Genomic DNA, 22410 nt, shown 5'->3' on the forward strand with positions numbered 1-22410 from the left:
GTCCTTTGTCTGGCTACAGAATGCAGTCATTGTCCGCTCAGGACAATTAACTCCTGAATGGACTGCCAGTTCTTTGACACTCCATCTTATATGCAGAAGCACAACAACGCTTTATTTTTTTCTTGTTTTGTTTTCTTTTTTCTTTTCTTTTTTTAAAATAAAATAATAAAAGCCAAAGCTGAACAGTGGCTTCCCCCACCTCTGTTGCTTTTTATTTCAGTTCTTCTTTAACCCCTGTTCAGGAGGCACCTTGTCAATCAGGAAACCTGAGTAGAAAAGGAAAGTCTGAATGGATGTGATTCACGGTCATCTCCAGCTGGCTTCCTCAGTTGAGCTCCCAGCATTTTAGAGCTTGCTGGTAGATAATGTGATGGAAGGTTTCATTTCTCTCTCTCTTTTTTTTTTTACCCCTAAGTGGTTCTTTTTCTTTATTCAGACCCAGTACGTATAGTCTTTGACCTACTATAACTTCTTTAGAGTATATGGAAAATGATCCTGGCTGCCACATGGCATTAAAAACCTAAGATATACAAACATATTGGGTGAAGTATTTGCAAGAAAAATAGTTTGAATTATTGTTGACACAATAAAGTAGGAATTAAATAATGCGGGCTGATTTAGTCTTTTACATTAACTGATTTAAAATTCCAATTTAAAATGTTGTTCTCACCCTGACTCCTACCAGTTCAGACTTTCTTAGAAATGTTTTTATTATTAGGGGTTTTTCTGTTGGATGGTTAGTATATTTTCTTATCCCAAAACTATGTGTGCTATGTTATCTAACAAATGGAATTTTTGTGGATGTTAGGCACATGAATGAGCCTGATGACAAACTGAAAATCAGTGGTTGTTACTCCTAAATTACTTAGAAAAATTTTAATCAAAATGCATTTATTATGAGTATTATTACCTTTTTGCTTTCTGGGATAGTGTGGTGTCTTGATCCAGGATTTGTTCTTGCCTTCTGGTCAATGCTGGTTGCTCCCTGCTACTACAGTATAATTTTGTTTATAAAATAACTGGATATATGCTATTTGGTGTATAATTAGTTAATTACTTCATTCATTCATTAATATATAAGTATCTGAATACATAAACTAATTAAGTTATTCATCCACCTATCTTTCTAACCTGCTTATTCTGAGCAGAGTCAGGGGCAGCAGCCAGTGGTCACATGGCGCAAGGTAGAAACCTTTTCTAGATATGGTGCCAGTCTATCGCAGGGTGAACACACATACAGTACACTCACTCACTCACTCACTCACTCATCAGGGCCTGCTTAGCAACATCAACTTACTTACCCTGTATGTCTTTGGACTGAGGGAGGAAACTGAAGCACCTAAAGGAAATCAACATTGAAATGAAGAGAACATGCCAGCTCCACACAGGGAACACTATGGACGTAAACCCCGGTCTCTTTACTGCGAGGCAGAAGTGCTACCACTGTGCCAGTGTGATTCCTAATGAAAAAAGTTTTTTTATGGTAAAGGCTAATCTGTGCTTATTTAACAGTTTAGTCACTGAATAATGAATTACATGGTTCTCATCAGAACAAGCAGTAAAGAAAATGCTAAATAATTTTTTGTGTAAGTTGTCATTTTAGGTTTAAATATTTACTTTTAATTAGGCTTTGTGTACACTAACACCTGGGGTTAGAATAAGGTCACTATCCCACATGCGTCCTATAAAAGGTAATAACTGGTTAGCACAAGGAAAGAGCATCTCAATAAACCTTTCTACTCTGGCACATTCTTTAATAAGAAGTACAAAGCATGAACATTAGTCTGTCAAAGTGGAGATTGTCAAAGCATTGAAGACAAGATTAAGATGTTATCATGGCAAGTTGCATTGTGCTAACATCGAGTTGGTGGGATGTTACACTACATGACTAGTGGTCAACACTGTGCAACTATCCACAACTCTAAGGCTATGTAAATGAAAGCAAAGGCTAAAAATCACTGGAAAAGTTCTGTGGTTTAGACAAGCTTTAGTGGTACAATGGGATAATCAGATCATATGAAAATGCCATGAAAAACACAGTCCATCCTTCCATTTGTTTTTCAAGCTGCTTTGATCGTAGGAGTCTTGGTAGTTATGTCATCTAAATATATTTCATGCAATTTAAAGCATTCTAGACATGTTCTTTCTCATTCCCTTAAGATTATGGTATTTTATGAACCCAGAACATCTATGAGATTATAATGTGAACTAATGTGTCATAATCTTTAAAGCCATCTTTAACAATGTTTGTCTACTGATGGTGGTAGAGATACTTAAAAGACACTAGGTAAGAAATAAAGCCAGAGAACAGACAAGAGTCAAAGCACAAGCTTCTGTGTTTTGTGAGTGTGATGCTCGAATTCAGTGCACTGTCTCCCATAGGGCACCATGTGCAATGTCAAGGACGCTTCACTATATAACCTGATGTGTGTTTTGTGGTGCGTCCAAGATCCATTCCTCAAACAACTTCTGTCTTTGCACTCGTTTTGTACTTTATGTTTTCAACTCATAGTATTCCACTTCCACTTTAAGGTTTCGGTGTCTTAGTTTTGGTATAACAGCATGTTTTCTAGCTAATTTAGTTTTTTTTTTTAATGCTTTGCTTATGGGTGAGTTCTCCAGTCTTTCACACTAGATTCTCTGAGTTACAAACATCGACTCAGAGTGCAGTTTCTTGAACACATGCACATCTCCTTTCTATCATATTATGGTTGTCAGTATTCTTTTGCCTGGTAATTAAAAAAAATAAAAAAGCTGTTGGATTTTATCTTTTCTGCCATCCAGCAGATACTCTTTGGATACCATGTCTGCCACAACAGTATCTTTTACTGTATAGTCTGTACCGTAATGATTAGCAATGAGCAGTACAGACAAGGGTGCAGTCAGTGTTGAATGCTGAAGGACAGCAGTTACTTGACAACAACTTTAACTTATCTGCTCACTAAAACATATTTCTAAGAAATGGGCAGATCTTTGTATATAATACGTTACCGTGGCTGTCCACATATGCTACGTGATGTCTGCTATCCGCTTTCGGGGTGGTGATTGACTTCCAAAGTTATTCCTCTTTTTATTTTTATTTATTTTATTGTAGAATTAAGAAGCAGGGTGGCTGTGTGGCGCATGTGTACGGGTGTCGTTCTAATCTCTACCATCTTCCCCTACCTCTTCATATCTTGAATTATTCTTGAGGCAGATTGAAGACTTAAGTGCCAACTTAAGTGTAAAATTAAGGAAAATGTCGTAAGTAATTGCAACACAAACGCTGACTTCATCAATTTTAACGCAAAAAGATGCTGACGGAAGAAGAGAAGAAGTGGGCCACTAGGGTGGAGAAAAGAAGAGCTGCTCAGGAAGCAGCAAGCGCATCAATCTCTGAGCAAATGAATGCTAAACATACAAAGAAAGAAAGAGGATGAAAACTGAGAATGCTCAAGTCAAGTGTATTCACTGCACGTCATTGTGCAGTGCACCGTTACTAGTTGTAAAATATGACAGTGAAGTCATTGCTCCCCTTAAGCATTTACTGTTGTCTGTTGTTTGGATATAATTAATGGAGTAAACATTATAATAAATGTCTTTCCTTTCTTTAAATAATCTAAATGGTCTATGTAGGAGAATTTAGACAATTTAGAGCAACTGTAAACTTTGATCCAGCAAGACTGTTGTTTCAGAAAAATAGGACAAACCCTTCTCTGTATTCATTAATAAATATAAAGTTGAAACCTATGGCTATACATTAAATTTTAACTTTATTTAGTCAATTAGCATTTGGTCATCAGTAAAGTACCAGCTATCTATACATCTAAAAATATTTAAACAAGTCGAACATGCTGACATTAAAAGAGCTTTACTAAAAATACAACTGAGGTATCAAACTTTGGAAGCTGTACTCTTAGTAATGCTCTTTCAGACATGTGAAATGCTTCATATGTATACGTGTGGAAAGATAGTACATGGGCCAGTGGTAAGTTTAAGTGGACTTGGTGAGGTGTAGTTCTGGATTCTAGGGCCGTAATTTTCTACCAGATGCCAGTTGCTACTGCTTCTTTCCCAGATATTGTGAGGATCTGGACATGGATCACCTTTGCTTCCTTTTTTGTTATACTGGTGAAATACAGTGTATATTAAAAAAAAGTTTGTATCTTGGACATCCTTTACCTGTGACGGTCTTTCTAAACATGTGCCGTTTGTGAATTGTTGTGATGTCACAGTGGGCAATTTCTTTAAATGCAACAAATGGAAAGTGAGGTTGTTAACAGTTTGGAAAAGTTTTAATCTGTGCAACAATTACAAATGGTCAGCATTAGGATTGGGAGTGGACTCTGACTGTTTTAAAGCGTAAGTTAAATAGCTCTTTTTGTAAAATAACATGTTAGTTACTATGGCAGGATTTTGGTTGATCCTTCTCCTTATTCACCCTCTGCCTTTAAATACCTAGCTACTAAAGTATAACTGTTAAACCCCAATAGACCAGGGGTGCCAAACTCTGATTCCGCAGAGTTTCATCCTGGCCACTTACCAGTTACTGCTGTTTAAGGATGACAATACATTTGCCTTTGTTTTGGTTGACTTGTTTTTTAAAACTCAGAATGCTTTGTTTGTTTATCCTTAACCAGCAGCCAAAAAAGCGAAAGGGATGTACCAGGGGCCAAATGATGACCAACTAACTCAGGGGTCTGAAACTTAGTTCCTGGAGGGCTGTCATTTTCCATACAAGTAATTTCTTAAATAAAAGGCATTTCTGTTCTGTTCAGGAAGCATATTATTTGATTCTGTGACTTCTTTGTGCTTTCATTCTGCAGCACCAGATTTTTTATAAGCTGTTGATTTTCAGTTTTTCTCGGGCATTCGCACTTTCCTTTTCAAATGTTTTGTTTAAACAGATATTGTATAGTGGACACACAGGTTCAATAGGGATGAAGTGAGCTGGCCACTTGTTGACTCTGTTTGATTCTCATTATTGTTTGGCCCACTTTGACCCTCCATGATCTGAGTTAGACACACCTATATTAGACCAAAAAGTGATGCAGTCTAGAAATCTGTGTGGAAACCTAATTTCTGAAGCTTGATGTATTTTTTTTTTTTGTCTCTTCAACCACCAAGTCCCCATCTTAAATTAATGTTCAAAGAAAAGAATAAAGAAAAAAAAAGGAAACTGATGGCCTGACACGACAAAAGATGGGAGTGTTTAGGACACAGTATATAAGGGGACAGTCCAATAATAGAAACTCTCAGAACAATTATATGTGAACATAAATGACAACAAAACTAGCAGTAATCACCAGTGTATACTAAAAAAATGTTCAAAGCAATGATTTTACTTGCTATATTTTTGTTTTGTTTTTGCATCTATTTGTCTGTCTGTCTGTCTGTCTCATCTCTTCCTTTCTCTATGGCCGGGCCATGTGCAAATCCCATTCATTCAAAAGTGCTGTAGAGTAGATTGTATTAACCTCAATAATGGTAGTTTCTTTTCGTTTCTTTTTGACTCTCAATCCAGATGATGGATCAAAACCAACACCTACCATGGAGACACCACTTATTTTTGATGGAGAAGGTAAGCAGAATTTAACAGTAGAAGATGTGTAGTCAGTACAAGTTTAATTAGGTAAACCGATTATGTTCTGGCTAGTGCTGCCCTCTCACAACTCTAGGATCTAGGTTTATATCCCTGTTCCGCTGTCTCTGTGGACTCTAGTTGGGATTTCTTCTGGTATTAAGGCTCTTTGTCACATTTCAGATGTACAGTATGTGGGATAGTCATTCAATGTAATGCACACATTTTTGGAATCTGGGCTTAACCAGAACAAAAACTCCTAAAACACATGGGAGGAATGTGCAGACTTGGCAGAGTTAGTGAGCAGATCTGTAATCAAACGTTTGTATTTGTTGTGAACAGTTACAGTATGTAGAAATATTTGTTGATAGAAGAGAAAACTAGAACATGGCAGATGATGTTAAGGAATAGCGCAAGTTCATAGTTCATAGAATACAGGTAAGATGTTCAAAACTAGAATCCACAATACGTTTAGTAAGCAGATTTAAATGTTAGATATTGAACTGAATGTACCACCACCTTCTGTGATAGCAATGTGGTAACATCACGGGTTGTGAGGTATGATAAGTCATGAGGTTGACAACAGACATCTTTGCCAACAATAGCGCCACATCAATGCAAAAATGCACAGAGTTGGCAGCATCTATAAGGAAAAACTGTCTAGAAAGTGCTGACACAGTGACATCACAAAATAACAAATTTGAAAAAGCAAAAAGAATGCCAGGAATTTCATGAATTGTTCCAAATTACAAATGTAATTTTAGTAAATGCAAAACATGCTCTTAGTGTTCTGGAGTTGAGGATGTTGTGTACCGCTTTGTTAAGGACAGTTTTATTCACTGTAAATACATTTCTACAAGGAACTGTAGATAACGAATATGGGCGAACGGGTACTTGTCAGTAACACCAAGATATGATGGGAGACAAACCACAATCCAGGTCTTCTAAACAAGCAGGCAAAATATTCTGAGGCCAGAAAAAATACAACACAATAGAAGTGTAAAAAAAAGAGTGTACCAAATATGAATGTGTTAAATTGATCATTTTTATTTATTTCCCTGGTGGTTTAGAGGCTTAGAAAGTTTTTTTGGGTTGCTGGATGCATTTTTAATATTAGTCTTTGACTTTGGTTTTGTTTTCCAATAGGCAGAAATTTTCTGTGCTTTTTTCCAACAGCATTCTTGTTTTCCATGGTTGCCACCATTTTTTGGTGCAGTTGCCACAGTAATTCCTATTTGTCCAAGATTGTAGATTCTGTAAAGAATTAGTTTTTGTCTTTTGCATAATACAGATTTCCTGGTTATGATTCTTTTTACTTCATTATTGTTAGGATTTTCAGGATAATTTTTTCCAGGTTTCAGAATAGTTTTTTATTTAGTTAAGGTCTAGCTATGTTTTCTAATATGGGGATTTAAAATATTTGGTTTCTTTTGTTATCAATTGTTGTTTTAGCTTTATGGAAATTTATTTTGGATTTTTTATATGATGGTCATTTTGCTTTTGTCACAAGTGATGGCTGGTTGTCAGGGAATGTGTCCTGGAAGTGATGTCACATAATATCATCCATGTAACCATCAGGGCTGTCTTAACAGCATTATAGGCCCCCGGGCAAAGCAGCACACTGGGGCCCCTACCTGCACAACCACTCAGCAAGTCCCACACAACTGCCCAGTGTGCCCATGAGTTAAGACAGCCTTGCAACTATATAGAACTAACTCTGTACTTGTGGACAAGTTTCTAGTTTCACACGTTAACATTTGCGATTTATGGCAAACTCATTTACAATCTAAAGTCTTTCTGCTCCAAGTATTTATTTTGGTTTTCCTCTTCTCTGTTATTGATATGCATACTTTCAGTCCCGTTTATTGTTTAAATAAATGTAATTCATAGCTTTCCTTTTGGAGTTTATGTGAGATTTCATTACTGTAAAACAACAGAAATTTAGTAACACAGTGCAAGAACAAAAGCCAGATTTGAGTTACTAGTCATTCTAGTAGCAATTGCATGGACATTGAAGGGAAACCACACACGTGGGAGAACATGCAGACACCTACAGTGGTGTGAAAAACTATTTGCCCCCTTCCTGATTTCTTATTCTTTTGCATGTTTGTCACACAAAATGTTTCTGATCATCAAACACATTTAACCATTAGTCAAATATAACACAAGTAAACACAAAATGCAGTTTTTAAATGATGTTTTTTATTATTTAGGGAGAAAAAAAATCCAAACCTACATGGCCCTGTGTGAAAAAGTAATTGCCCTAAATAATAAAAACCATCATTTAAAAACTGCATTTTGTGTTTACTTGTGTTATATTTGACTAATGGTTAAATGTGTTTGATGATCAGAAACATTTTGTGTGACAAACATGCAAAAGAATTCAGGAAGGGGGCAAATAGTTTTTCACACCACTGTATATAGAAAATGGGAGTTAAGTGCCATGCAGCAGAACTGCTGATTGCTGGTTGAATGTTGATTTAAGAATTTCACTGTACTCTGTTCTTGTGACAATAATACTACTGCTACTATTAATGTACCAGTAGGTCACTCTTTACTTCAAATCACTATTATAAGAACCATAGACAATTGTTTGCAAGAGTTGCAACGAAAGAATTAATGAAGAGACATCATTTCCAATCAAAGAATGGAATATTGTAGCCTTTAATTCACAATCTATGGTGTGTTCTACTGCAAAATATGTTTGTTCTTAAATACTTTGAATTAAGTGGTGCAGTGTTTAAAGTTTCACTTGATAAAAGATAATCTATCCTTTTTTATCCTGCCCACTCTTTAGCACATCCATATAGCACCTTTTTATGACAAATATATCCAGTGTGAAGCGTTATCTTTTCTTTCTTTTGTTTTCTGCAACTTACATTACAATGTTTAATCTTGTACCTTGGCCTTGCCTTTCCCTCTTTGGTGTCATTTGCATCATGACCTTCTTGTACTGCTTCAGCCCTTTTAGAATATTCATGAATTCTTTGATTTGCTGTGATTGTAGTTACTGTGTATGAAAATTATAACAGAAAGGCCAAGTGATTTGATTTATAGCACAAAAATAGCTACTTCTCAAAATACACTATAATCTGTTTCTGCTGGAAAAAATAAAATGACTTTGAGAATTTAATTGGTCAGAGACAGAGTTCAAAGTTTCATCAGATCTTTCAGTCCATGCTAACATCAAAGTTTATCACTTCACTGAAAAGTTTCAATTGTTTTACAGGAATGTAAAGTATTTTGCTTATAGTGAACCACAAATAAAATGTGGAAACACTTGTATGTTAAAGACTTTCAACTTGTCGGATAATGAGATCATTTTAAATCAACTGAGAGCCAATTTCAAAATTAAAGCTGTAAAATTGTGCTGGCCACCCATGAGGCAAATAAGCAGTGTAAATAGAATTTAAAAAAAGACTCAAGTATAATATAGTGAACAAATGTACACCAGTGAACACCAAGGGCCAGCTTGGTTTCTGCTTATTTTCTTTAAAGGTTAGGCATAAAACACATATGGGCAGTGGATACGGTCTTGGTGAAAATCCTTTTGATTACAGTTCAATTTTTATCTCTTTTAATGTCTGTTTTCTTTTTACTTATTAAAAGTTAGCAACAGTTCAGTGTGTTTTGTTTGTTATAATTGTTCTGTGTTTTTTGGCACAGAGATGTACTAGTTAGCACCAGTACTGTGGAGTCAGAGTCGTAAGCAATTATTGGGTTTAGAGGAGATGGAGTTAGTAAAAATGTACAGGCTCCTACTAAATGTACATTGTAATATGTGTAAAAATTTCCAAATTCATTGAATGTACTAATTTAATGAAACATTTTTTTTTTCTTCTAGTAAAAATACAGTATAGCCTCTTTTTTAAATTTATAGGTAGTAATGAATAGATAATATAAAAAAGCCACAACAGTATCACTATGGCCTTTAAACCCAAATTTTAGCATGCAAGGGTGCTAAAAAGTAACCTGATAATTCACGGTGGCAGTAATAAAATGCTTTGAATCTTTTATTTGTGTTTTCAGTCAACTTAGTAAATATGTTTGTGTAATTACAAATGGAGGAATCAGAGTTGGTGGTACCATTGAGTAGTCAGAGTACCAACTCCACAGCCCTGGTTAGCACTGCTGCCTCACAGCTCAGTTCACATTTTTGGTTGTAATAATTGATGCAGTATAGTTGGCAGACCCTTCCCTATCCCTCGAACACTTCAAAGACTATTGCACAATTACAAAGCACTCAAAACTAGTTCAGCTCCTCCTCCTTTGTTGATTTCAATGCATTTTTGAGTTTTGTGAAGTTCTCAAAAATTTCCACAATTTTGCTAAACTCATAGCAAAGCAACCTACCCAAGAGTTTGTGTTGCTGCAGACTAGGAAAGGGTAACTCAATCATCTGGGCTACCCTTAGGAGGCATTGTATCCTCTCACTGTGTGTGGTTCACTAGAGGCAATACCTCAAAGAACATCAGCATGTGAGAACATGCAATGTTAGGTGGGTTTTTTTGGGACAGTAGAGCATAGCAGGTAGTTCATCATCTTGGTGATGTCAGAGGACAGGTAACTCAGCATATGTTAGTGTTGCCTGTTCCCCTGAGAGAGAAAGAAAAAGAGAAGGTTAGGTGATAGGGGGATGTTAGCAGTTCACTGAAAACTTTCCAAACCGTGCTAATTTAAAAACCTGATGAGTTCATTTATCACACGGGCGTTAAAATTGGCGTTTTTGCGTTCGTAGCGTCCGGTGAGCGCGGATCAAGCGCCGAGTGTTTTCTACGTAGGAGTCAATGAGAGTGTTCACACGGGCTTTGGTGACGTGCGTTTGTCCGCAGCGCGTTTATACGGCATCAAAAACGTTGCATGCAGCTTTTTCTTGGCGTTCAAAACTCAACGAACGCAAGGAAACCGCTTCTAGTTCATTTTCTGCGCGTTTATTTTACGCTTCGGAGGACCGGATATATCCCATGATATTAATATTTTTATGTTTTCATATACAACATATATATTTTCATATTGCTTATTTTATTTTATTGTCTCATGTAATTTGTAAACCATGAACCTATTAATTTATGTTCTAATATAATATTTGATAACGATTATGGGGCATTTCAGTGCATAACACCGGTGTAAGCGCACACTCGACTACTTTCCTTACCTCAAAGTGACAAGTAGTCTCTTCGGGGCTAACACCAAGTCGCATATTGGTTGATGGGCGTGCAATGTGGCATTGCACCAGCTGCAGCAGACAATCAAAAGTGGTAACCGACATCCGACAGTAATTAAAAAACTTGCGGAAATTTTCGCATTTCTTCATAAAGCACAAAAAAACTTCCTTTAACCCGACGTTGTGCAGTCAGAGGATGAACCCAGTAGCAGCGGCAATTTTTTCTCCTCGCGCCAGATACGAGTATTTTTAAAACAAGAAGATTAATATCTAACATAGCAAAATGGTCCATATTGAAAGGAGGCACCTCAAATAAAATGACAAGGGCTTTCATATCCAGTTCCCGACACTGCCTCCACAGTTTAACACACACACTACAATTTGGGCTGCAGGCTGGCGTTAGACAGAGACAAACGAACGCCGGTGTAGAAGTCAATCGATCGCCACCACAAAATGCAACATAAACGTCTAGGACGTTCAGAGCAAGTTCGTTTATCCAAAAACTTAGCGCCCGTGTGAACAAGGCCTTAGGCTGTCAAGTGCATTTGGAGAATTGATTTTCTCTGCTGTCTGTTTCCCCATTACATTCTTGTTTATCAACATGCCAGCGAGTGGCAATGTATTGCTTGTTGTCTGGACATGTAAGTTTGAATTTTACCAAATATTCAGTACCAATGACAATATTTTTAGGACTATTGCAATGTAATCAGACAAAGATTAAGATGTGATATGGTTGGATAGTTTAAAATTACTAAATGAATTAATTAGTACAGTGGATACCAGTCCTTATTATTGAAACTCATGAGAGATTTTACAGCAATGTTATAATATTTTTCTTTACACAGGGACCATATACTGTATACATGGAGTAAGTGACCAATTAGTGTTGCAGCAAGTAGGTCTTGGGAGGCCTTCAAAACCTAGAATCAGTGTTATTTGGAGAAATTAGGTGAATAGAATTGGCAAGCTTTGGAGGAGCTTTCACAAAATGTATTCTTATGTTCATTTATTACTATTAATACCACTGACCAATGACAACTGGTTGTTCCTAGCTGGGACAAAAGGTACACTGCTTACAGTTGAGGGACTGCACACTGTTTTGAGGGAAGAAATTTCAGTCTTTTAAAACATCCGGGAGCACAGTGTGCAGAAATACCAGGGTTCACTAGTGAGGGCTCTTGTCTGGTGTGCTGTAACTATAAAGGACTGGCCCTGCTCAGAAGTAATTCTAGAATTAAATTTAATCCAGTTTGCTCATTGTGAATTGTGAATTTCCTTGGGATTAATAAAGTATCTATCTATCTATCTATCTATCTATCTATCTATCTATCTATCTATCTATCTATCTATCTATCTATCTATCTATCTATCTATCATCATTGAACTTGAAACAGATGGGCAGCAAGAGAGCGAGGGACAAATGGGAGTGTATCCAACAGGGTCTTTGTGTGTGTGTATGTATATATATGTGGTACAGAAGTGATGGAAAATATCAGTAACACTAGCGGAAGATTATACTTGCTTCTGTTTAATTTTGGTTTAACACTAGAATCTCTCAGGCCTAAGAAAAAACTCATAATCCTGGCCCACCTTAAATTCCTTCGCACCTCTCCTCATCAGCGTGTTTTGTTTTGGAAATGTGTCAATCGGCATATGCAGCAGGCAGCCTGCTATCCCCCCAACACTTCCGCAGCTCAACTCGCGCAAAAAATACTCCCTGCTCAAGTGTGTTTATCTGGGTGTGAGGTGCCTGGAGTTGTATAAGGTAGACTATTGTATAGGGTAAATAATATATAATTATTTGTAATACATACTGTGATAGACAGCCTGACCACACACAGACAGACATCTTCTTAGATCCACCACACACGATTTATTAAACTATTTACAAATGTCAAGTCCATAAACAGTCCCGCATCACACACTGTGCTTACAGCACCAATCACCTTTCTTGCCAAGTCTCCCAATGCTCATCTTCGGGCCGCCTTATTTCCACTCTCTCAAGCCTTGTCTCCTTTCTCCCGACACCAGCTCCCCAACTGTTGGAAGGTGTCCGCTTTTATGTTGCCCCGGATATGCTCCAGGTGCCCCTTGATGGATTTCCGCCGGCACTTTCTGGTGTGGCGGAAGTGCCGCATGAGCACCCGGAAGCACTCCTGGTGTCCCTGGAAGGTCCTTCCTCCACCTTCCCAGGTGTGGCAGAAGTGTCAATCTCCCGGGCTTTATGAGGCTTGGGGTGCCCCGTGGCGGTATCCATGGGTTTGAGCCTCCCTGCTGCTTCCCCGTGGTTCCCTTGCTACCCAGGGCGGTTGCCCCCTCGTGACCCGGGGGATGTATCGAATGCCTCCTGGTTCTTCCAGGCGTCCTGGCTGGGTCTGGCCCCCAGCCTCCTGCCACAATACGTATTATCTGTGTTCCGTGTCTACAACAATCTGGGTAAATGTAGGATGATAGGAAATGTGAAGCAAGAAATACCTAAAATAGAAACTTTTTCTGTTATACTAATAATGACTTGAAGTGTATAATGTGTGAAGATTTTGGTCCAAATATTAAATAAACATGTGCGCTTTTATTCAAAAATATAACGAAAGGAAAAAAAAATAATGCTAGTTTGGTAACAGATGCTGTACCGGCATCATATGATCAAAGCTACCACTTGCTCACATTAAAAAACAAAGTAGGTTTGATGATTCCTTCTGAGGGTACAGTCAAGGTGGTCATAGGAGCTGTGCGTGTTATCCGAGAGTCAACATTAGGGCAAGCTGTCAGTGTATCTTTAATCAATCAGTTTGTTCGGGCTGAGATTTGTTCAGAGGATGTTTTTTTTCTCAAGGAACACATTGAGGAAACACAGTTTGAAACTGACAACCATCATTTTATGCTCAAGTCTTTAGTTGTGTCTGTCTTCCACAAAGGTTGCACCATATTGCCTGAATACTCTCAAATTACACTGGCAACACACGGAAAAAGCTATGTAAGACAGTTCTGTGTCAAGGATTTTAGATCCTATCCTGTATGTATTTAAGTAACCACATTGTGTGTGTGAGAGAGAGAGATTAAGAGAGGAATGAGTGAAATGTTTTCAGAAATTATTAAGCCAATTTATATAAAATAAAATTGTTTATTTTTGTCATTGAGTGTATCATTTCACTGTTAAAAGAAAGACCTGACTGCCAGTTGAAGTCTTACTATTTTAACTTTCAGACATTGGTCAATTTTTTGTCTCAATAATTGCCATTATTAGTGTATAAACGGATATAAATAATTGCATTTAAACGATTCGCCAAAATCTGTTATATGTAAACTATACTATTTTAAACCTTATTGTTTTTTCATCAGAAAACCCAGTTTCCACATCTGCCTGTATTAGTTTAAATAGAACTTTTTCACAATATGGCGGACTCACTGACGTATCGTGTCAACTGGGCAACATGATTCCAAAGCCTAGGAGCAACAAGTGAGAAAGCTCTGTCTCCCCTAGACTTAAGATCTTGGAACTACAAGGAGAAGTTGTCCAGATGACCTCAATGCTCTTAGTGCCACATAGGGGTGATGGAGGTCACAGGCATATAGATATACTGTATATGTATATATACTGCTCAAAAAAATTAAAGGAACACTTTTTAATCAGAGTATAGCATCAAGTCAATGAAACTTCTGGGATATTGATTTGGTCAGTTAAGTAGCACAGGGGGTTGTTAATCAGTTTCAGCTGCTTTGCTGTTAATGAAATTAACAACAGGTGCACTAGAGGGGCAACAATGAGATGACACCCAAAAACAGGAATGGTTTAACAGGTGGAAGCCACTGACATTTTTCCCTCCTCATCTTTTCTGACTGTTTTTTTCACTAGTTTTGCATTTCACTATGGTCAGTGTAACTACTGGTAGCATGAGGGGAAACCTGGCCCCTACAGGAAATCCAACTTCTCTTGTCATTGCCAGAAGGTTTGCAGTGTCTCCCAGCACTGTCTCAAGGGCATGGAGGAGATTCCAGGAGACAGGCAGTTAGTCTAGGAGAGCTGGACAGGACCATAGAAGGTCTTTAACCCATCAGCAGGACTGGTATCTGCTCCTTTGGACAAGGACAAACAGGATGAGCATTTCCAGAGCTCTACAAAATGACCTCCAACAGGCCACTGGTGTGAATGTCTCTGACCAAACAATCAGAAACAGACTTCTTGAGGGTGGTCTGAGGGCCCAACATCCTCTAGTGGGCCCTGTGCTCACAACCCAGAGCAGTGGAGCTCGATCGGCATTTACCATAGAATACCAGAATTGGCAGGTCCACCAATGGCACCCTGTGTTTTTCACAGATGAGAGCAGGTTCACCCTGAGCACATGTGACAGACGTTGAAGGGTCTGCAGAAGCCATTGAGAATGTTATGCTGTCTGTAACATCATTCGGCATGACCAGTTTGGTGGTGGGTCAGTGATGGTCTGGGGAGGCATATCCATGGAGGGACGCACAGACTTCTACAAGCTAGACAAAGACACCTTGACTGCCATTAGGTATCAGGATAAAATCCTTGGACCCATTGTCAGACCCTACGCTGGTGCAGTAGGTCCTGGTTTTCTCCTAATGCGCGACAATGCCCGGCCTCATGTGGCAAGAGTATGCAGGCAGTACCTGGAGAATGAAGGAATTGAAACAATTGAATGGCCTTCACGATCCCCTGACTTAAACCCAATAGAACATCTGTGGGACATTATGTTTCGGTCCATTAGGCGCCGCCAGTTTGCTCCTCAGACTGTACAACAGCTCAGGGATGCCCTCATACAGATCTGGGAGGAAATGCCACAAGACACCATCCGTCGTCTCATTAGGAGCATGCCCCGACATTGTCAAGCATGCAAACAAGCTTGTGGGGGCCACACAAGATACTGAAAAGCATTTTGAGTAGCAGAAATTAAGTTTTTGAAAAAATGGACTAGCCTGCCACATCTTCATTTCACTCTGATTTTAGGGTGTCTACACAATTGAGCCCTCTGTAGGCAGAAAGCTTTTATTTCCATTAAAAGACTTGGCATCCTTTTGTTCCTAAGACATTGCCCTGTCATTATTTGTATAGATATCCAACTTCATATTGAGATCTGATGTATCTAATGTGTTTCTTTAAAGTGTTCCTTTAATTTTTGTGAGCAGTGTATATATACAGTGGGATGCAAAAGTTTGGGCAACCTTGTTAATAGTCATTATTTTCCTGTATAAATCGTTGGTTGTTACAATAAAAATGTCAGTTAAATATATCATATAGGAGACACACACAGTGATATTTGAGAAGTGAAATGAAGTGTATTAAATTTAAAGAAAGTGTACAATAATTGTTCAAACAAAATCAGGCAGGTGCATAAATTTGGGCACCATTGTCATTTTATTGATTCCAAAACTTTTAGAACTAATTATTGGAACTCAAATTGGCTTGGTAAGCTCAGTGACCCCTGACCTACATACACAGGTGAATCCTATAATGAGAAAGAGTATTTAAGGGGGTCAATTGTAAGTTTCCCTCCTACTTTAATTTTCTCTGAAGAGTAGCAACATGGGGGTCACAAAACAACTCTCAAATGACCTGAAGACAAAGATTGTTCACCATCATGTTTTAGGGAAGTATACAGAAAGCTGTCCCAGAGATTTAAGCTGTCTGTTTCCACAGTTAGGAACATATTGAGGAAATGTAAGACCACAGGCTCAGTTCAAGTTAAGGCTCGAAGTGGCAGACCAAGAAAGATTTCGGATAAACAGAAGCGACGAATGGTGAGAACAGTCAGAGTCAACCCACAGACCAGCACCAAAGACCTACAACATCATCTTGCAGCAGATGGAGTCACTGTGCATCATTCAACCATTCGGCGCACTTTACACAAGGAGATGCTGTATGCAGAGTGATGCAGAGGAAGCCTTTTCTCCTCCCACAGCACAAACAGAGCCGCTTGAGGTATGCTCAAGCACATTTGGACAAGCCAGCTTCATTTTGGAATAAGGTGCTGTGGACTGATGAAACTAAAATTGAGTTATTTGGGCATAACAAGGGCGTTATGCATGGAGGAAAAAGAACACAGCATTCCAAGAAAAACACCTGCTACCTACAGTAAAATATGGTGGTGGTTCCATCATGCTGTGTGGCCAGTGCAGGGACTGGGAATCTTGTCAAAGTTGAGGGACGCATGGATTCCACTCAGTATCAGCAGATTCTGGAGACCAATGTCCAGGAATCAGTGACAAAGCTGAAGCTGTGCCGGGGCTGGATCTTTCAACAAGACAACGACCCGAAACACTGCTCAAAATCCACTAAGGCATTCATGCAGAGGAACAAGTACAACGTTCTGGAATGGCCATCTCAGTCCCCAGACCTGAATATAATTGAAAATCTGTGGTGTGAATTAAAGAGAGCTGTCCATGCTCGGAAGCCATCAAACCTGAATGAACTAGAGATGTTTTGTAAAGAGGAATGGTCCAAAATACCTTCAACCACAATCCAGACTCTCATTGGAACCTACAGGAAGCGTTTAGAGGCTGTAATTTCTGCAAAAGGCGGATCTACTAAATATTGATTTCATTTCTTTTTGTGGTGCCCAAATTTATGCACCTGCCTGATTTTGTTTGAACAATTATTGCACACTTTCTGTAAATCCAATAAACTTCATTTCACTTCTCAAATATCACTGTGTGTGTCTCCTATATGATATATTTAACTGACATTTTTTATCGTAACAACCAACGATTTATACAGGAAAATAATGACTATTAACAAGGTTGCCCAAACTTTTGCATCCCACTGTATATATTTAGAAAAGGCAAGCTATACTTGACCTAAGAATGATGCAGTCATTGATAAGAGTGTGAGAAAGCATTTTCCTAGGCACAGACATGTCTTCAGTCTGTCCGTAGGTAACTTCTGGAATCCCATGAAGTTGTTCAATTTTTATACCTTCACTTTCGCCATGCAATCTCCAAACATGGAAACATTTGGCTTGCTTACAAGCACGATTACGGTTACTGCAAAAGTTACTTGCTTGGGAATGATGACCCTGGCCAGAATATTGAATCATTACCAAATAGGACACATCAGAACTTCAGCATTGTGTAACACTGAGCTCATCTCATCTCCCTGACAGTTTCATCTTGCAAGCTAGTTTGTACGGCTGTAAAATGATGTGTGCGTAATAAACCCACAATTACAGCAGCGCAGATGAGCAGAGAGCTGAGGAGTATCGGCACGACTGCTGAAGGCCTGTGCGCAGGAACTGGGGAGTCCTCTACAGCACATCTTCAACCTGAGACTGGAACAGGGGAGAGTCCCAGGGCTTTGGAAAACATCTTGTATCGCCCCAATCCCAAAGTTATCACATCCTATTGAGCTGAATTACTTTCGGCCTGTTGCTCTGACGTCACATGTGATGAAGACCATGGAGCGGCTGCTGCTTCACCACCTGAGGCAACAGGTCCGCCACACCCTCGACCCTCTGCAGTTCGCATACCAGGAGACGGTGGGAGTGGAGGATGCCATCATCTATATGCTACACCAATCCCTCTCCCACTTGGGCAGAGGCAGTGGTGCTGTAAGAATTATGTTTTTGGACTTCTCTAGCGCCTTCAACACCATCCAACCTCTGCTCCTTAGGGACAAGCTCACAGAGACGGGAGTAGATTCACACCTGGTGGCATGGATCATGGACTATCTTACAGACAGACCTCAGTATGTGCGTCTCGGGAACTGCAGGTCTGACATTTTGGTCAGCAATACAGGAGCACCGCAGGGGACTGTACTTTCTCCAGTCCTGTTCAGCATATACATCAGACTTCCAATACGATTCAGAGTCCTGCCACGTGCAAAGGTTTGCTGACGACACTGCTATTGTGGGCTGCATCAGGAGTGGGCAGGAGGAGGAGTATAGGAAGCTAATCAAAGACTTTGTTAAATGGTGCGACTCAAACCACTTACACCTGAACACCAGCAAGACCAAGGAACTGGTGGTGGATTTTAGGAGGCCCAGGCCCCTCATGGACTCCGTGATCATCAGAGGAGACTGTGTGCAGAGGGTACAGACCTATAAATACCTGGGAGTGCAGCTGAATGACAAATTGGACTGGACTGCCAATACTGATGCTCTGTGTAAGAAAGGTCAGAGCCGACTATACTTCCTTAGAAGGTTGGCGTCCAACATCTGCAATAAGATGCTGCAGATGTTCTACCAGACGGTTGTGGCGAGTGCCCTCTTCTGCGTGGTGGTGTGCTGCGGAGGCAGCATAAAGAAGAAGGACGTTCCACGCCTGGACAAATTTGTCAGGAAGGCAGGCTCTATTGTAGGAATGAAGCTCGACAGTTTAATATCTGTAGCAAAGCGACAGGCGCTAAGCAAACTCCTGTCAATCGCGGAAAATTCACTGCATCCACTGAACAGTGTCATCTCCAGGCAGAGGAGTAGCTTCAGTGACAGACTGCCGTCACTGTCCTGCTCCACTGACAGACTGAGGAGATTGTTCCTCCCCCACACTATGTGACTCTTCAATTTCACCCAGGGGAGTAAATGCTAACATTATTCAAAGTTATTGTCTGCTTTTACATGCATTTTTATTACTCTTTAATATTGTTTTTTGTATCAGTATACTGCTGCTGGATTATGTGAATTTCCCCTTGGGATTAATAAAGTATCTATCTATCTATCTATCTATCTATCTATCTATCTATCTATCTATCTATCTATCTATCTATCTATCTATCTATCTATCTATCTATCTAAACCTCACAGAGCACTGTGGAACACAGGGGAGTGGCAGTTAGAGGAGAGTTGGGGACAGTGATCTAGTGTTAGACTAAAAAGGTTGTAGTATGAATAAAAAAATAATAAGTAAATAAATAAAATCACTATACACCTAAGTGTCCACCTTTGCAATTCAAATAACAGATGTGTCACTTCTCCTCTGTCCTCATTACTGTAATTCTCTGGTCACAGATGAGAAATTACACAGATATCTTTACTGTTTGCAGTCTTCCTTCCCTCATCTGTTAACAGAAAGACTCCACTTATATCCTTTGCTGTCTTCTAGGTATCCTGTAGCAGTTGAAAGTTCGGTCAAGTGACCCAATGCATGTATGACACGAATTCTCATTTCAGCTAATGACAACCACTGAGTATGTAATTTAAGAAAAGGCTTAATGGATCCATGAGTTCTAAGTTTTCAACATATCTTGGTTCTCCCTCCAGCATTAATCAACAAGAATTGGAATGAATTGGCCATTCACTCACTGCAACTGCACTGTCTTGCTTTAGCACCAGTGTTGTACTTAATACCATTCATTTTTTTCAGTAGTAGTTAGATTTTGTCCACAGGACTGCAATAGGCTTGTTTATTTTTATTAAAATATCTCTATAAAACCGTAACCTTATAAAACGTTGTTTTCTCTCAAGTTCTCAAATCTTTAGGTTTTGCCCATTCTCTCTACACTGTACATTCAAACAGCCCTTTTCCAGTTTAAAACACATTGTCTATTCAAGTGATGAACAGTCAGCTATGGAAGACAAAGTACAATTAAAGTAATAGTAGTAGTAGAAGACAATTACAGGTTTTTAAGGTCATTGCTGTCACAAGTAAAGAGTATAGTGAAATTCTCACTTGTAATGTATGTTCAGCCCATGTTCACCATTGGCACTATTCGCTGCCCCTCTCTGGCACCGTGATAAAAAGAACATATTAAAATACAAAACCCCATTTTATCTCTCTGATCAATCATGTTTATAAATATTATATTTTTAATGATCCTAATTTAAAAACACAGCATGTACGTATATATTTTATACTGCATGGTTGGGAGCATGCACTTGTACAGGGTGATGCTTCACCCACCACACGACAAACCACCTGAGCAAAATTAGAACCCAAGCACAGCCAGTTTAATTTTAAACTGGATGTTTTAGGATATGTACATTAAAACAAACACTTTTGGGTATTAGTGATTTTTTTAGTGATATTTTGTGTGATACTAATGATACACTTTTTATCAGAAAATGAACACTCACTTCAGATATTTTTATTTATTTATTTATTTTTTGATATGGATTCTTTTAAAGCGTCATTAGCTTTTGTAATGGGTTGCTCACATTATTCTTGTTCTGTAAGCACTGTGTATTTTTAGGACATTAATATGGTTTTTTCATCACTCAAAACATATAAATACATATATATTATCATTTGTTTGGCATTAATGTAAGCACTAGGCTTATTTTTAAAGCAGCAGATATTAACAGATTTTATTTTTTATGTTTTAAACTGTTGACTTTGCTGAGTTTGTGTGGCCATGAGGCTCTAATGACATAACATCCAAAAACAACATTTATTTATATAGCACATTTTCATACAAACAGTAGCTCAAAGTGCTTTACATAATAAAGAATAGAAAAATAAAAGACACAATAAGAAAACAAAATAAATCAACATTAATTAACATCGAATAAGAATAAGGTTCAATAGCCGGGGGGACAGAAAAAACAAAAAAACTCCAGACGGCTGGAGAAAAAATAAAAAAATGAATGGATGGATGGATAAAAATAAAAAACTCAAACCTACTTGGAGTAGTTCACAGTAGTCAGGGACTATTGTGGAAGCAGTGGGTGCAGAACAGGACCCTCAATCCATCACAAAACCAATTTGATATACAGTACATTATTAACTTAATGTGTATGTATTTGGAATGTGATACTAAGCCAGAGATAATGCAACCCAGGACCCTTTAGGCAGAAGCACTAACTACTGCATCATCATGCAGCTCAAATTTTATATTTGCCAAGAAATGATTAAGGGATTGCGTCCATTCTTGCCATGTAACTCACTTTGCATTTCTTAAAAGCTGTTCAGTTGTCAGATTCATATCAGGTGTAAATAATGATAAAAGAGTGTTTCCATTCTTCCCTGCAAATAATTATGAGAAACTAATTGCTACAGTATCTTCTAAAGTTGTCATTAGGGGTCTAGTCTCAAGTCAGAATTAGTTTAAACTGTTGAATCACAGAACATGTTTATGCCATCATTTCTAGGGAAAAAGTACTGCTGTCAGTTTCCTTTGAGTGAAGTGAAGACTTCTTGAAAAAGGAGTTAATATATGGTAGATAGAAATTCTTGTCCATTTTTTGCACTCTCAGTAGCACTGTGCAAGTTTTGTTTTTCTTCTCAAAAAGGAAATTTCAGGAGTTTGATAACAGGATGTCTTTATATTGACATTGATTGGTAATTCCTTGGATTCAGAAAATTTGGCTGGTTTTGTGCATAACATATGATAGATCCGTGTAAGATGATTAAGTGATGATATTTCAGCCCATATTCCTAACATTGGGAAAAGCTTGCTAGATTAACGGAATATCCATTCAGCCCAGCAGACAGGTGGCTCGTTTTTGCACTTCACAGTACAGGCTGTAGTGTACAGGCCTGCATTCTGTGGGTGGATTACCTACAGCTGGTACAGGATAAACCCTTAAGATGGTTTCCAATTTTAGGTATTTTAAAGTGCTGTGTTATTTTGTGTAGTTTTCCAAAAGTTCTCATTCGTATTAGAACATAATGAGTGTATAGTTCACAGTTTTACTTGTGTAGTATCTTCTTCCATAGCTATAATGAAAGCTTAGTAGATTTTAGTAGTGAAAATCCATTTTGTACAAAATGCAGCAAAAATCCTGTAGGTTGGATTTTT

At 38.5% G+C, this 22410-nt stretch overlaps 1 protein-coding gene across 5 annotated transcripts in view; it reads left to right on the top strand.

The window, feature by feature from the left end:
* The window catches only part of smoc1 (SPARC related modular calcium binding 1), a 223256-nt gene that overhangs the window by 139572 nt on the left and 61274 nt on the right, over nucleotides 1-22410 (top strand). For 4 of the 5 annotated variants that reach the window (XM_039741047.1, XM_039741049.1, XM_039741050.1 and 1 more), the window contains exon 6: nucleotides 5471-5560. In XM_039741047.1, the coding sequence (XP_039596981.1) occupies nucleotides 5471-5560 (90 nt within the window). The remainder of the gene's footprint in view (nucleotides 1-5470; nucleotides 5561-22410) is intronic. The other variant, XM_039741048.1, reaches the window with a different exon arrangement.

Source organism: Polypterus senegalus, chromosome 18 (genome assembly GCF_016835505.1).
Source record: "Polypterus senegalus isolate Bchr_013 chromosome 18, ASM1683550v1, whole genome shotgun sequence".
Lineage (NCBI taxonomy): Eukaryota > Metazoa > Chordata > Cladistia > Polypteriformes > Polypteridae > Polypterus > Polypterus senegalus.